Source organism: Denticeps clupeoides, chromosome 6, assembly GCF_900700375.1.
Source record: "Denticeps clupeoides chromosome 6, fDenClu1.1, whole genome shotgun sequence".
In the NCBI taxonomy this organism is placed as follows: domain Eukaryota; kingdom Metazoa; phylum Chordata; class Actinopteri; order Clupeiformes; family Denticipitidae; genus Denticeps; species Denticeps clupeoides.
In genome coordinates, this window is record NC_041712.1 from 15,267,873 (window position 1) to 15,282,858 (window position 14,986).

The following is a 14,986-nucleotide window of genomic DNA, read 5'->3' on the forward strand; positions in this document are numbered from 1 at the left end:
AAAGATATATATATATATATATATAATTTATATTTTAATGAACAAAGAATATATAGATATAAAATGAAACCAAGCGCTGACTTGAAAATTGGAACCAACTTGAAATTTATAAATTCAAACAATTGTTTAAAAAATATCTCCCAAAATAATCCGAAGTACAATTTTTAATTACATTTTAAGTACTTGGGAACTCTCTCTAAAAGAATTTAGATGGATGTTAAAGCCTACGTGACTTCCATACTGTGTGTGACCTACACCAATTGTATGTAAACTATGAACAATTTACTGTAGAACATTTTAAGAGATTCATCCCACCTCAATGGGTTCCAAGAAAGCAAACCAGGAGAGGAAAGTAAAGGCTTTTTCAGGATGAAAGGCCTCCAAGATCAGCCACTAAACTGTTTAAACATACAATTACTTGATTTGGTGCATGGTACTTGCTCCATTCTGTTGTGCTTCAACAAACATTGTGCAAAACTACATTTCTTTGTTTAAAATAACACTTCCTTGGAAAGGGAACACTGGAAATGGAAATTGCAAGGCATTTTCCAAGTGACCCTTCAATTTCCAGTGAGGCATAGGATTTGTATACATTACTAAAACATATTATGCTTCTTTTATGAGGGCATGGCTTGAGTACTGATGCAGCACCCTTGCTAAGGCTCCTTTCTGAACCTACCGTGACTCTGACACGGTTAATGTGGGCCTAAACGTAACATTCTGACATTAACCTGACATTTTGATAAGGTCAGAGAAGAATGCCATAGATTCTGAACATAATCTCCAGCATTAAGTGTGCATGGGAGTTTACACAGGCCATCAAACTACTTCAAAGATGGTAATAAACTTCATTCACAAATAGCAGAACTCCAGCCCGATGAAAAAAGAAAACCATGAAGTGCATTAAATCATATGCTCTAGTAGGCCCACCTCCTCCCGTGGGCATGTTTCAACCCTGCGTTTGCTCAGCACAGTCTCTCGTGTCATTCCCTCATTTCGTACTATTTCAGGTATTCTCATGGGATTTGAGATGTACTCAGTGGTGACCCTGCATTTGATTTACAGGCAAGTCCATTTGTGTGACACGTAAGAACAGGTAGGTGCCGTACTACGTTGCTGTGACTGAGATATATTCACCACACAGAACACTCCTAATAACAACTGCGGTTTAATAAGGTTTTTAAAAGCAACCATGAGGCGTCTGTTTAAACTGAACAAATGCTGAAATCTCTGAAAGTGCTAAAGGTCAATTAAAAAAATATCTAATCGTCTGCTACACCATGGCAGAATTAACAGGAGGTAAGAACTTCAGAGCACCACCTTTTAACCTGCACCAGCACACAAGACGATAAGTGTTAAGCAAGAGCACTTATAGTTAAAAAACTAAAACTGCCATTCTAAATAAAAGGTGATATTTCATAGTAACAGAAGGTAACATAAGAGTAGTTACTAAAGCATAGGCATAGAGTATATACTGAACATTTTCAAAGGCTTTGCACAAAATAAGCTCTGCACACATTCCACAACATAACTCACTTGTCTGATTTCATGGGCAATACGGTTCGCATTCAGAAGCTAAGCTCTATTGCAGATTACCTATAACTGGTAAACAAATCAACACGAATGTTCAAACTGAAAAGTCATCTCCTAAATTTCACTGAAATTAAATTCTGCCATGTAACTAGCTACAGTATGCCAGTAAGGGGTAAAAATATGAGTGCAGCCAAACCAAACAATACATTTTAATGGAATAAAAATGGCAAATACTAACACCATAGAAATAGAATCTGTCAAAACGAACTCGTCTACAGCACTTGTTAACGCCGAGTACTGGGTAATGAAGAGCCTACATCAGTGGTGGTGAACTGATGAATGAAACGCTATTGGTGGGATGACGACCTCTCAACTATTCAATCATTTAAGAGGTTAAACACCGGCACCCACACCAGCTCTTCGTGATCAGCTTGCCCAGCCCTGGTCCATATGCACATGGTTAAGCAACCTCCAGGCCAGCAGCGGTGGCCTTCACAGATGGCTGTGACTCTGCTCATGGCTCCACAGGCTGAAGGCTGTTTTAAAAGTCCGGTGGCAGAGCTTGCACATGTACTGCCTCTTGAAGGTAATGGCGGATAACGTGGGGGCGTGGTAGAACAGCGTCTCTGATTCCTGAGGGGCTAGGGACTTGTCTGTTGGGTCAGACGTGGGAAGAGCAAGGCTTTCCATCCTGTCCAGATCTGGCCCCTTGGGTGTGGTCGCTCCCGACTCGTCTCCTGAAGCAGCCGTTGTACAGGATGCATTTGGCGGTGAAAGTTGTGGAGCTGGAGGTGGCGAAGGTGACGGGGATGACATGCGTCTCTCTGGCTCCTTTTCTCCAGGCTCATCCAAAGAGGCCATGTGGGACTGGTAGTGGCTCCACAGACGAAAGTTTGTCCTGAAAGCCTTGTGGCAGATGTGACAGATGAATGGCTTGATGTGGCAGAGTAGCTCCTGGTGCCTCTCCAGGTCTTTATGGGAGCTGAACAACTTGCCGCATTTCTCACAAGGCCAAACTCCTGGCTCATCTGAGGTCGTGGAGACGGACACCCCATTACCCCTCTCAGACACTGCTTCCTCCTGTGGCTCTTCTTTAATCTGCAGCTCTCCTTGGTGGGCCATGCTGAGGTCTTCTGGAACAAATGAGGATGAATCTTCAGAGTCAAACATGGCTGGGGAGTCCTCCCTGGAGTCCACAAGCTCCTGTGAAAGGTGTGGAGGACCTTGGCCAAGGTTCGCTGCTTTGCCATTGCTCTCCTGCTGGCTGAGGGACAGCTGCTCCTTAACAGTCATCATGTTGTGGTTGTGAACTTCCACCTGGTGCCGCCAGATGCTAAAAGAAGACTTGAAGGTGCGCATGCACTCAAGGCAGGTCAGCTTTTTGTAGTTGCAGTGTGCTTCGTGGTCTCTCTTGACCAGAGGGCTGGAAAACCGCAGGCCGCAGTAAGGGCAGACGGTGGCATGCCTGCAGCCTCTCTCGTGATCTCCTTGTTCAATCGGAGAGGACAACTTCTCATTGCACAGTTTGCAGGAATATACCTCCTTGCCTTGGTTCTCCTTCGCCTGGGCCTCCTGCTCCGGTTTCTGAAGCCCATCTTCCCCATGCCCACCGGGACTGCCCGTCTCAGTGGCGTGCATCTTCAGATGCTGTTTGAACTGCGACTGAAACCAGAACATTTTCCTGCAGTAAGGGCACACGTAGGTAGACCTCAACCTGAAGCCTTTTTTGGTAAAAGGTTGAGGCTGCAGGTTCTGCTTGTTTCTCCTGAGCTTCATGATCAGCGCCTTCTTTATTTCCCGCTCACGCACGATGTCGACCAGTTTCCTCTGGAACTTCTCGTCAAGGCCCGAGTAGGAGCTGGAGGACGGAGCTGGGTTCTGAACTATGCCGTGCTGCGTTTGACAGTGGGTCCAGACTTTGAAGTTCGTATGAAACCGCTTGTGACAAATGCTGCAGGCGTACGGCTTCTCTGGATTGTGATACATGTTCACGTGGCGATACAGGCCTGTGTTAGACCTGAAGACCTTCAAGCAGTTCCAGCACTTGAACATTTTGTTGGGCCGCAACTCACCCGGCTCTTCGTTTCGAACGTCAGCGTTGGAGTTGTGGGGGGGGGTTGAGTCCTTGTGTGTGAAATGGTGCTCATCCTTCAACCTCTGCTTTTTATAAGTGACGCCAAGGCAGTCAACCCTCGGCTTCCTCTTCCCGGAGTGATTAAAGTATCCTCGTGGGCCTTCCTCAAAATTCATCTGCAAGTCTCTGAGGTTGACGGGTAGACTATCGCCAACCGTAATGCGGATAATGTCGGAGGGGTCGGCCAGTGGACTACTGGGCTCGGTTTTCACGCGGACCCTGGTTTCCTGAGTGTCTTCCCTTTCGTGCAGGTTGTGAGTTCTTGACCTGAGAATCAGTGGTGGCATGCTTTGCGAGGCCTGGTGGCGGTTTTGCTCCACAGTCGCCTTTGTTTCAGTCGCCTTTGTTGCCATTTTCACGACTGACTGCTCCCTGGCTTGCGGGTCTTTTAGCTCCAGTGCCGGGGAGAAGACGGGGACCGGGCTGTCCATGGATAAGGACCGGCGCAGCAGGCTTTTAATGAGAGGGCCGCTCCTGTCGACAGTTTGGCTTCGCGCTGCTTGCTGACCTGGAGCGACCGCTTTGGATCTCAGAGGGTCCATCTTCTTCTCTTCTAAGTCAAAACTGGACTCTGGCTGCAGACTCGCACGCTGTATTTGCGATTCACTGAAGGACACCGAAGATGTCAGCTGGGGTCTCACCGACATCATGCCATGTGGCAATCGGCCCTTCATGATGGAAGCCAAGGCAGAATTGATGGACCTGTGGCCATTGTCCTCACCAGGCCTATCAACACTTCGGCTCCTCTCTGTTTCAGAAGGTCTGACGTGCCTTGAAGTCTGGTTTAGTTCTCTTAAGGAGGGAGCACATGCTTCTTGCTGTGAGGCAGGGTGTGGTCTCTGCTTTGGCGTTTTTCCCTGGTGATTTGATCCCCGCCACTGATGATCATCCGGGCCAACTGGATCATCACGCCCGTGGCACACAATGACACTCCTCTGCTGAAAACTGCTGTCATCCTCCGTGTAGGATATCTTTTTCCTCGTGATGCAGTAGGACACCTGAGGCCTGATGGACATGATGTTGGTTAGGAACGGAATCCCCAGACTGTAGCCCAGCTCCTGGACAGCTGCCAGGCTGCATTTGTCCACAAAAAGGGAGCATGTATAAATGTAGTTCAGGACAATTTCGAAGGCATCTGGCTCGCAGAAGTCCAGCTGGACTATGGTGCTACGCTCCGCGTCCCTCCTGGAGAAGAGCGAATGGAAGTACTCGCTGCTGGCAGCCAGGACACTCCTGTGGGCCTGGTATCTCTGGTCCCCCACCACCAACACGACATCACAGAGCTGTCCCCTCAGCCGCTGCTCGTTCAGAATGGCCAGCAGCGAGACAGCATGTGCTGGATTACTGTAGTGCACCAAGTTGTCCATTCTGCCAGAGGACAGGGCACAAAACGATGATAAATGTTAAATTGAACTACTTTAAAAAGTAATTAGGCAGTAAAAAATTACAGAGATAATTTATAACGAAGCAGTATTAACAGTATTATTACTCCCATACCGACATACACCACTTATAATAATAAACTTTTTATTCAAAATGTGACCAAAAGACAACATCTTAAGCGGAAAAGCTTACAATTTCCACCATAATCACAACTATTTATTGGATCCGAGGGTGTGCCCAAACTTCTGGCCTGCTGTACACATTACAAGGATCTTAAATATTCTATTATACGTAATATTGTCGTTATTAATAACACATCACCGCTGCATACACAAACAATTAGCATTTGATGACACGTGATTGGTTTTACCAGGTCGGTAGCGGTTTTAAAACGCAACACTGACGGGTTACGCAGGCGCGGTGCCTGCACTACTGCATTACATCAGAGGTTCGCGGCCAGGGGGATAGTTGGTGGAGTGTTCGGTCATCAGCCAGACGAGTTTTTTTTTTTTTTTTTTATTCTGCTGACAGCCACCGCTGCGTGGGTCTGATCGCGGTCCTTGTACCATCGGTTAAAGTAACGCCACTCCAACAGCGAAAAAATAATATATGTAATATATACACATACATACAGTAATAATCATAACAACAAAACATCAACACGCCTCGTCCACAAGCACAGTTTTTAATACACGGAGCATGTATACACACCGGAGAAGTTGCCGTCGCCGTCTCACGGTCTAAATACGTGGGCGCAGACGCAGCATCCAGAGGGAAAACGCTCGATGCGTTACGTCAGCGAAAGAAGGCGCATTTTCAAATTATTATTATTATTATTGTTATTTGTGCATTGCGCTCACGCCGTCGCCGGGTTACGCCGACCGGATCCGCCGGCGACTTGTTAGGGACCCAGACTCAGACCGCGCGCCGCGCCGCGTCCCCGCCGAGCGCCCGAACGCGACTTTGTTTCACAAATGTGTGGAGCCTGTAGCTGTCGTGATTCCATCCATCTTGTATTTGACGTCATCGCACTCGGGGGATGAGGTCATCGCTCTGAGCGCTCGTCACGTGTGCCGCGCTCTGATTGGCTGCGCGCGCCCCGTGGGCGGGGCGGAGGAAATGACCGGCAGATCGCCGAGAGATTCGAAGCTGGAGGAACTTACTGAAGGCCGCACACCGCGTTTCCGGTCATATATTTACCTTTTACACGAGAACGAGCGAATAAATGGAACGCAGCGACATTCCTGTTAAGATCTTGCATCCTTTCATTCGCTAAAGAAAAATGAACAATGAACAAATGAATAAAGTTGATTTTTATTCACACTTTGGCTATAACCCATGACACAGAGCTTCCATTTATGTCTGAACATTAAGACACTGAGGCCCCTTTGAAACTAATTATGCTTAATTAAAAAGGTCTCTTTCTGTTGCCACCCATGGGACTATCAAATAACCGTGTTGACAGAGTTGTGTGACGCAGTGTTGGTGTGTTTTTTTTTTTTATTCTGTGTTTATATTTCTAAAACTGAAAATGTATGAAAATGTATTTACTGTGGCCTAAATTGCATATTGTCAATGCCCACTCAGATTAGAATTAGAAGAGTTATCTTTCTTCCGGGAGGAATACATCTATGAGAAGCTAATTTTACTTTTTTAAGTCAGCTTTTTGCCGGCAGGTCTATATTCATCATTCTTAGCACTGATAAGCAGTTCTTTAATTGGCTTCATTTTCACACTACATTAATTAGCAGCCAGCAGACCGGGCCAAAGCATCCAGCTGGGTAGGGAAAGCATGTGAGCATGAATGGTGTGAAGATTCCCTGTTTGGTGTGTGTAGGCGATGTGGTGACTGATCGCTGCTAAAACATTCAGCACCGACATTTCAAATAAGACAGGAACATAAATATCATAGGCTGCTCGGGATAAATTACACTCTGAGCTCAATTAATCATTTGCTATGGATTCAAAGTTTTATTACGGCACTATAGTTTCATTTCATGCCCCTAATGTTGTCGCTGTTTGTGTTGAAGACGGGGCGGGACGCATAATCTGTACCATGGTTACCTGCATGGAAACCGCGTCAACTGAGATTTCCAATGCAACACACTATAAGAAATGTCCTCCCTCTGCAGAAATAGACCATGTACAACAGTCTTGAAATAAAATGATGATAAAAAAAACAACACTGCCAGGCACAAAGACACAAGTCCCATCTTTGCCATTTTCAAAGAGCGCCAAGTGAGGTTTGCCTTAGAAACGATTCAGGTCCCCTGCAGGTCTGTCAGTGGTACACAAGGGATGCTCAGGCTGTGGAAGAGGGAGGAGGCGAAAGAAAGTGCCAGGCAGAAGCGGGCAGTTGCCAGGCACAAAGCATCCATGGATAATGTCTGATGTGGAAATATGGATGAGCCCCAAGATGGTTTAATGACCTTTCAAACAAACTCACATGCTGGGACTTCAAAAATGCTCTGGCTCATCTGGATGTGGCAAGCTGCGTTCGTTATTGGTCTCGTTCAGGGTCAGGCGTACAACGGTAAGTCATGCAGAAGCTTAAATCAGCTCTTCAATACACGTTGCACATAGAGGTTATCCATATCATTCATTTAGAAGAGTTTAGACTTTTAGACATTTGGGGGGGTACAAGGTTATATGAAAGCGCTCCAGTCTGCCTCATGCCACCTTACAGCACATTCTTCTAAGCAACCAACAGATGCTATTGACAAGTTGTTAACAAATGTCTGTATCCCCCTTCATTTAAAATCTTTATGGAGATTTGCTCTATACATTTTTATCATAGTGTATAATGTGTTTTTCAGGTGACCTGTCCACGACCAGTTACCACCTCTGTGCGGGGAACGAGACGGTGCTGTGGAACAGAGTGTTGTCGTACGAGTCCTCCTACGTTCAGAAGCGCTCCTGCGGAGGATGGCTCCCGTGGAAGACGTGCGAGGTGACGCTGTACCGAATAGCGTACCGCACAGAGTCTGTCTCCGATGTGAAGCAGGTCACCAAGTGTTGTGATGGATATGAACAAGTGGGGCGTTATTGTGCTTTATGTGAGTAAACTGGAAATTTGACATTGTTTCAGACCCCGTACCAAAGAATAAATCTTAGCCAGAGGAATCCAGCTGTATGCTCGAGTTGCTAAAGGCTAGAATAAATGTATGGATGTATGAATGATTGTCCTGGAAGTCTGCAATGGAATGTTATATGAGGTACACCAGTGAAGAATGTTTAATAAAGCAGTAAGAATTAATGCTTGTTTGGATTGATATTGCACTTTTCCCAGCTCTGGCCAGGAGTACAGAATTCCCTGCAAAACCGGGATCCTGCCCGACAGGTGCCGTAAAGGGACCAAATTCTGTCTCCCAGTGTAAATGGGACATAGATTGCTCAGGGTGGCAGAAATGCTGTCCTGATCTGTCATGCTCACACTGTTTGGACCCGATTCCTCCAAGTGAGCACAGTTTTCTACTAGAATGGATCTAATCAAATTGTGCTCCATCTAATTGTTTGGACAATTTTTGTTTTTACATTTCTGTGCTTTATGTTACATAGCTGCTCAAGGGTGGCGTCTTAATGTGACTGTAACATTAAAAATGGAGTACAATCTGCTGGTGGCCCTGGAAGGGGCGATGTTGAACCACACACGGCTGCTCTACTCTATGGTGAGCATTTGAGTGTCAGGTCAGGCCGGTTCATTTGTTTACTGTCATCTCTTCACACATTGACCATGCTTTGATACTTTCTGTGCTCCGCAGGTTGCAGGGGCCCTTGGGTCCTCTAATGTCTCTGTGCACCATATTGTCTCATGGCAAGCGGGCCTTCTCATGACTTCCTCGTCACTGTTGATTGGCTCCCTTGAGGACTTCTCCCTGCCCAACATCACTGGAAAGCTGCACCACCTGCTCCAGCGTATCGACGAGGTGGTGGCTGTGCAGGTGGAAGGTGATGCTTCGGCGATAGACCGACCTTGTTAGACGCGATGGAGAAGACAAAGCAGCACAAGCTGACTCATGTAGTGAGAGTTCAAGGTCACACTGGAGAGCGCTTGTCCTCAGAATGCAGAACCGTCCTCAGATGGAACTAAATATTGTGCTCACATGTGCAAGAAAAGCAAGAGACAGAGATCTCAGAAACAAGAAGGCTAATTCCGATCAATTTTTTTTTTTATTTGACAATGTTGACAATGTTCTCTTGCAGATATTGACGAGTGTGCGAATGTACACTTTAATGGCTGCCCCCCTCAGGAAAGTTGCTTCAACACAGTGGGCTCCTATACCTGCCACAGATCTAACAGCACTGTTCCTCCCTGCCTGGGTAAGTCAGATTGGGCAAAATTTGTGAATTTCATTTTCCCTAAATGTAAGCATGTGAAATATAACAACTGATGTTTTGTATTGTATTTCTTCCCTTTTCAGCTCTTTCACTGCCTTTTCAGTATACATCATCTTATTTCACATATATTTTCAGGTGTCAACATGTGCCTAAACTCAACCAATGGACCACTTGCACAGAAGACCATGAACTACACTGAACCTCCTGTATTCCTTCCACAGTTTACCACCTCCTCCATTTCTCCATCAGGTGGTATAGAACACAGTCGCTGCAACTTACCATTATTTTTCTATTTGGAATTTGACTGAACGTTTACTGTACACACTGCCATTGGCAGTGTCCATCACATTATTATTACATTTCCCAAACTGAATATTCCAAACCAATTAATGTTGTTGCAGGCAACACTCATGGAACTCATTTTGTGACTGAGACGCCCACTTACACAGACATTGCAAGAAAATTCCAACCTTTTCCAAAAAACATCAGCTGCAGTATGTTTTTATTGTTTTTAGACTGGCAATTTAGACATAGCATTCAAAATGATTTCTTATAAATATGCATAAACCTGCTGTAGATTATGTTGTTAGCATGTGATATAGTATATAATATGGTATGCATTTTATTGTTGTATTACATAAAGTGGTATTCATCGTATTGTTTTGTCAAATAAGACATGCTCAGAACAGTTCCCTTTTACTAACTGCTCAGTGTCTCTGTGTCTTGATCAGACTCTACTGCTCTTCTTACTGACATAAAGGTCAGTAATGTCACTGGCTCCTCCTTCCATCTGTCATGGAACATTAAATCAGAGAGCAGTCCAGCGTTCACCATGGTCATACTGAAGGGGCCAGTGCAGATAAAGAGGATGGAATCATCTCTCACTGAAATAGAGGTGACGGAGCTGCAGCCTGGAGTTCTCTATACAGTTGGGCTCAGTGCACACATGTGTGATAATGTGACCACTACTGCTGAGCTGAATGTAAAAACTGGCAAGTATACGTCCAATGGGAAATATCAACCTGAATTGTTGTTGGATTTTTTGGGCATACTGTATATACATCAAAAAGGCACAAACTAAACAAAAAAATCATCATATTGTACTGTGTTTATGAATATGTAGATTTTTAAAAAATAAAATGGGGCCAAACATATACAAATACAGTGGAAAAACGTGTATAGGCATTATATTTTAAATCCCTAATTGTCTTTTATGTTTTTTTTCTGCAGAGGCACAAATATTACAGGCAGCCATCCACTTGACAAACATACAGTTCACTGTGGCCTTAATGAACCCCCAAAATCCAGAGTTTCAGAATCTTTCCATGGAAATTAAACAGGAGGTATGGTGAGCGTGGGGACTCGTGATCCTTATTTTTTCCAGAAAATTTCATTCCATCAAAGGCAACGCACATGTAATAATCTGTATTAAAATGTGGTATTCAGGAACAAAAAGGGGAAACAGCAGGTTAAACCATTACTAACAAACCACAACATAGCAGTTGAGTCATCTGAAGCATGCATTTTCCCCACAGATTGTACGGTCACTTTCCCCAGAGATGTTGCCTTGGGTTAATTCAGGCCAGGTGAGAGTCCTGATCACAGGCTTTGCCCCAGGCAGTGTGGTGGTGAACTTCACCATTGTCTTCATGCCCTCGGAGGGCCTAAACACCTCCACCATGACAACCGTTTCCAGCAGCCTGATGTATTCCCTCCAGCAAAGCACCAAATATACTGTCGACAATGGCAGCATTATCATACAGGGTATGGCAGTTTATTGGAGTTTATTCAATGTGTAGATTTCAATTGTACATTTTTCGATATATACATATACATTATTATTTTTTGCTGCTATTACCTCTGTTTCTATCCACTTTCAGCCGTGACATATGCATTGTGGTTGAGCTTATCTTATCTTATCTCTTATTCATTCAACTGTTAATCTGTTGCCAGTAAGAAGAAGAAAACTATTAATGACTGCAAATCTTTAGCAAAGTAAATAAACTTGTTATATTTTGCTTGTGTTGGGTCTTCTTCCTCAGATCTGAACGAATGCCTGACCGGTGAGACGGACTGCTCCAGCTATGCAAGATGTGTTAACACCTTGGGGTCTTTCACCTGTGTGTGTCATCCTGGGTTCCTTGACACCAACCCCAGCCGACCAGGAAGAACATGTACAGGTCCACCAGCTTTAGCATGACTGAGATCTGAAATTTGCATTGATTTAAAAAGCTTTGTTAAACCCACCCGAAAGTTAATCGTGCCAGTTCATCATGACAAAGTGTTCATATTACATTTTCATATGTGTTGAAGAGGGGTCCCAGAGGTGTTCACCATTGGCTTTTGCCAATATGTTAATTGAGCTGTCTGAGTTTTGCTCAGTTATAAGCAACAAAGCCTTCTAGTGACCCATATTGGTTGCACGTGGACTCATAGTCTCATAGATTCATAGTCTTATAAACCAGCACAGTTTGCTTTTCGTATAGTGCATTTGAACTAGTGGTATGCAAGACATCGTTTTCTTTTTTTCAGGCTCTACTTTGAGTCTGACATCCACAAAAAGTTATTCTACTACACCCTTGACCAGTCCCAATGACACTGCCACCTCAACCACACCACCTGGTTCTGCACAAATGTTCCGTACAACAGAACAGCCAGGAGCCAGTGCCAGCCTGACCACGCCCATCACAACTTCAACACTCTCTACCACCCACCTGCCATCACACACTACTGCAACTGCGTCTCCAGTCCAGGAGATTTCACATGCAACAGGTATCACGGTAGAGTGCATGCAGGAGTCCGTTTCAGTCACGGTGGCCTATGACTTCCTGCAGGCCCATCACATTTCAGAGCAGTCACTGTACCTGGGCATACCTAAGTGTGGAGAAAAAAGGCACAACGCCACCCACGTCCAAATTAATGCACGATGGGGCGAATGCGAGAGTAAAATAACGCTGGTAAGATTTCATCCACAAACGTTAACCGCTTTTCCATTAAAATCTTCACATACCAAATCCAGTTTCTGCACTTTTTGTGCTGCAGGATGGCAGCCACAGCAGTGTTGAGGTGACATTGTATAACGACTTATCTGTTGACCGGCCACTTGCTCATCTCACAGTACCTATCCTGTGCGTTTATAAGAACAACGTCACCATCTCCACAGGATACTCACCTGCTGGGTAAGTCAGGTCCATGGCAGCAATTACCATAGATCTGCTAATTACTGAACACTCAAAGGGAGTATGCTCTAACCATTACACAACAAATATGCCCTCAATGGTAAAGGTATGTCATGATTAACTACCCCGTGGAGGGGTCCGGGACCTTTCATGCCACGGTGCGGCTCCTGAATGGCAGCGTCCCTCTGCCTGAGAACTACACCCTGTCTGCGCAAGAAAAGGTTGTTGTGGAGGTGGGCGTCAACTCCAGCCTCAGCCAGATCAAGGTGGTCATGAACAAGTGCTGGGTCACCAAAAACAGCGACCCTTCAGATCAGTCTAAACACCTTTTCCTGGATAACAGGTACGTGTCCATGAACTAAATTTTCTTTTTTATTTCAGTTTCCTTCAATTGTATGAATAATTAATTTCATTTTAGATTAAAATAGATTCGTTTTTTTAGACAAGAAATTATTTTTGTCAAATTTGAATCATGCCAATGAATGCATATAACATACTGAATAACTGTTCTACAGTTGTCCTGTGCCTGAGACACAAACCACCGTTCTACAGAATGGAGAGTCCAGCAATTCCCGGCTTTCTGTCAAAATCCTCTCCTTAGTGGATTTCAGCGTCATCTACTTGCACTGCCAGGTTCAGATCTGCTTTGAGACAGGACAGTTCAGCTGCAAGCCTGTGAGTCCTTTACTTCTGGTTACTTTGTGATGAACTCACCCTGCCACCCGCATTAGATTTAGTAAACCAGACATCTGCACCCATCCAGGAATTAGTAGCTATGAAGTCAGTAATGGCTACAAATGTGTTTCTCCACCAGGACTGTTCAAACAGAGCATTTAGGCTGGCTAATGATATTGGGGCGGTGAAAGCGTCATGTGGACCATATTTTAGATCCGAAAATGGTGAGTTCTGCCCATCTTTTACCGTTTTTTTTTTTTCACTTACGTAACAACCAATCTTAATAAATATATACACACATTTTCTCTACACCAGAAGTCTCAGGTTCTGATTCACTGCAGAACCTTCAAATAGCTGGTTATGCCGTGTTGGGAGTTGGACTGGTCCTCTTCTTCCTGGCTGGATTTCTGGGATTGTTCTGCTACAAAAAGAGGGTCGGAGACTACAACTTCACAGCCAAGCAAAAACAGGAAGACTTCACTTACATCGCTTTTAACACTTAAATGTCTGTAGAGCAGATGTCTTATTTCGCTTCCACGGAGCTTGTTATGTTTGTATAAGTTAATATGTAGTTGTACAGATATATCGGCATTCGTTTTTCATATCCATGGGAATCAGACTACCTACCTTGGAGGACAACATTATAATTGTACACTAGATGGCGCAAATGTTTTTAATTAGTGAGTTCGCATGTAAACCAAGTGATGGCTGTTAAAAATAAATAAATAAATAAAATATACTAAGGGAGTTGGAAACATTTCGTAAAGAGTGCTTTACTTGATCAGCTTTACTTTATCAATTCCATCCCATTCTGTTTACCCTTTCTAAACTGGATAGAGGCTAGAGTCTGTTTTTTTTTCCCAAATGCAATTATAAAAATGTATGTATATAAATTTGTAGCAAACACCTATTTTTGGAATAGAAATAATTCATTTTACCTTCATGGTGGTGATTGTTTTTTAAAAAGAATTTTTCTACTAAATAGAAATACACGGTCTCAGTCAAGCCTAGTGGCCCTTTTTCTTTGTCCTTGTATCAAAAGAAAAGCCTTGTTTAAAATAATGTCCCAGGAGACATCTGAGGCTACGATTGGGAGGTCATTCGATCCGACCATCCATTCTCCATCTGCCCACCAGGGCCTACGTGTCTGTCTCTCTGGGACCAGGAGATGGAGAAGAGACTGCATCCATCATTCTTATAGTCTGGAGGAGGGGGTTCGATTCACTGGGTTCATTATTAATTTAAGATAATTCTCTTTGTCTGTAAGACCGTGCCTGGCTGCAGACGGTGTAAGTGTCTGGTTAGGGGAGACCGAGGGGTTGCTAGCACCTCTCCCTCTTCTGTCACACCAGGGCTGCGACCTTTTTATTACAATTGAAATAAAGACAATGTGATTTAATTATCAACATCTTGAAATAAGTTGAAGTTCATTGATTTGCAGTGTTTTATTTAAAGATGAATGAGGATTTCTGTTCTGATTTTATTGAACACCGTGCAAGCAACAAGCTCAATCAGGAAGACATGCTACATGAAAGTGAAAAGTGAAGTGATTCTCATTGTGATGCACAGCAAGCACAGTACACGGCGACACAACAAAATGTGTCCTCTGCATTTAAGCCATCACCCTTGGTGAGCAGTGGGCAGCCATGACAGGCGCCCGGGGAGCAGTGTGTGGGGACGGTGCTTTGTTCAGTGGCACCTCAGTGGTACCTTGGCGGCTCGGGATTCAAACCGGCAACCTTCT

At 44.4% G+C, this 14,986-nt stretch overlaps 2 protein-coding genes across 3 annotated transcripts; one reads left to right on the forward strand and one right to left on the reverse strand.

Annotated features, from left to right (window-relative positions):
* Nucleotides 1-1,152: 1,152 nt before the first annotated feature.
* Nucleotides 1,153-5,949, reverse strand: zbtb21 (zinc finger and BTB domain containing 21). Its single transcript, XM_028983676.1, has 2 exons — nucleotides 5,762-5,949; nucleotides 1,153-5,035 (listed from the first exon to the last, which is right to left on the reverse strand). The coding sequence occupies exon 2, from the start codon at nucleotides 5,032-5,034 to the stop codon at nucleotides 2,026-2,028; it is 3,009 nt and encodes a 1,002-aa protein (XP_028839509.1). The 5' UTR covers nucleotide 5,035; nucleotides 5,762-5,949; the 3' UTR covers nucleotides 1,153-2,025.
* Nucleotides 5,950-7,171: 1,222 nt separating this feature from the next.
* Nucleotides 7,172-13,997, forward strand: umodl1 (uromodulin-like 1). Of its 2 annotated transcripts, none has more exons than XM_028984007.1 (18): nucleotides 7,172-7,583; nucleotides 7,867-8,106; nucleotides 8,340-8,507; nucleotides 8,609-8,718; nucleotides 8,812-8,998; nucleotides 9,254-9,370; nucleotides 9,524-9,637; nucleotides 9,790-9,882; nucleotides 10,120-10,380; nucleotides 10,619-10,731; nucleotides 10,924-11,152; nucleotides 11,431-11,562; nucleotides 11,921-12,345; nucleotides 12,431-12,567; nucleotides 12,674-12,910; nucleotides 13,083-13,242; nucleotides 13,382-13,466; nucleotides 13,558-13,997. In XM_028984007.1, the coding sequence occupies exons 1-18, from the start codon at nucleotides 7,451-7,453 to the stop codon at nucleotides 13,743-13,745; spliced, it is 3,129 nt and encodes a 1,042-aa protein (XP_028839840.1). In that variant the 5' UTR covers nucleotides 7,172-7,450; the 3' UTR covers nucleotides 13,746-13,997. The 2 variants fall into 2 exon arrangements, with proteins under 2 accessions (XP_028839840.1, XP_028839839.1); XM_028984006.1 differs by having other exon boundaries at nucleotides 7,174-7,583; nucleotides 11,431-11,568.
* The last annotated feature ends 989 nt before the right edge of the window (nucleotides 13,998-14,986 follow it).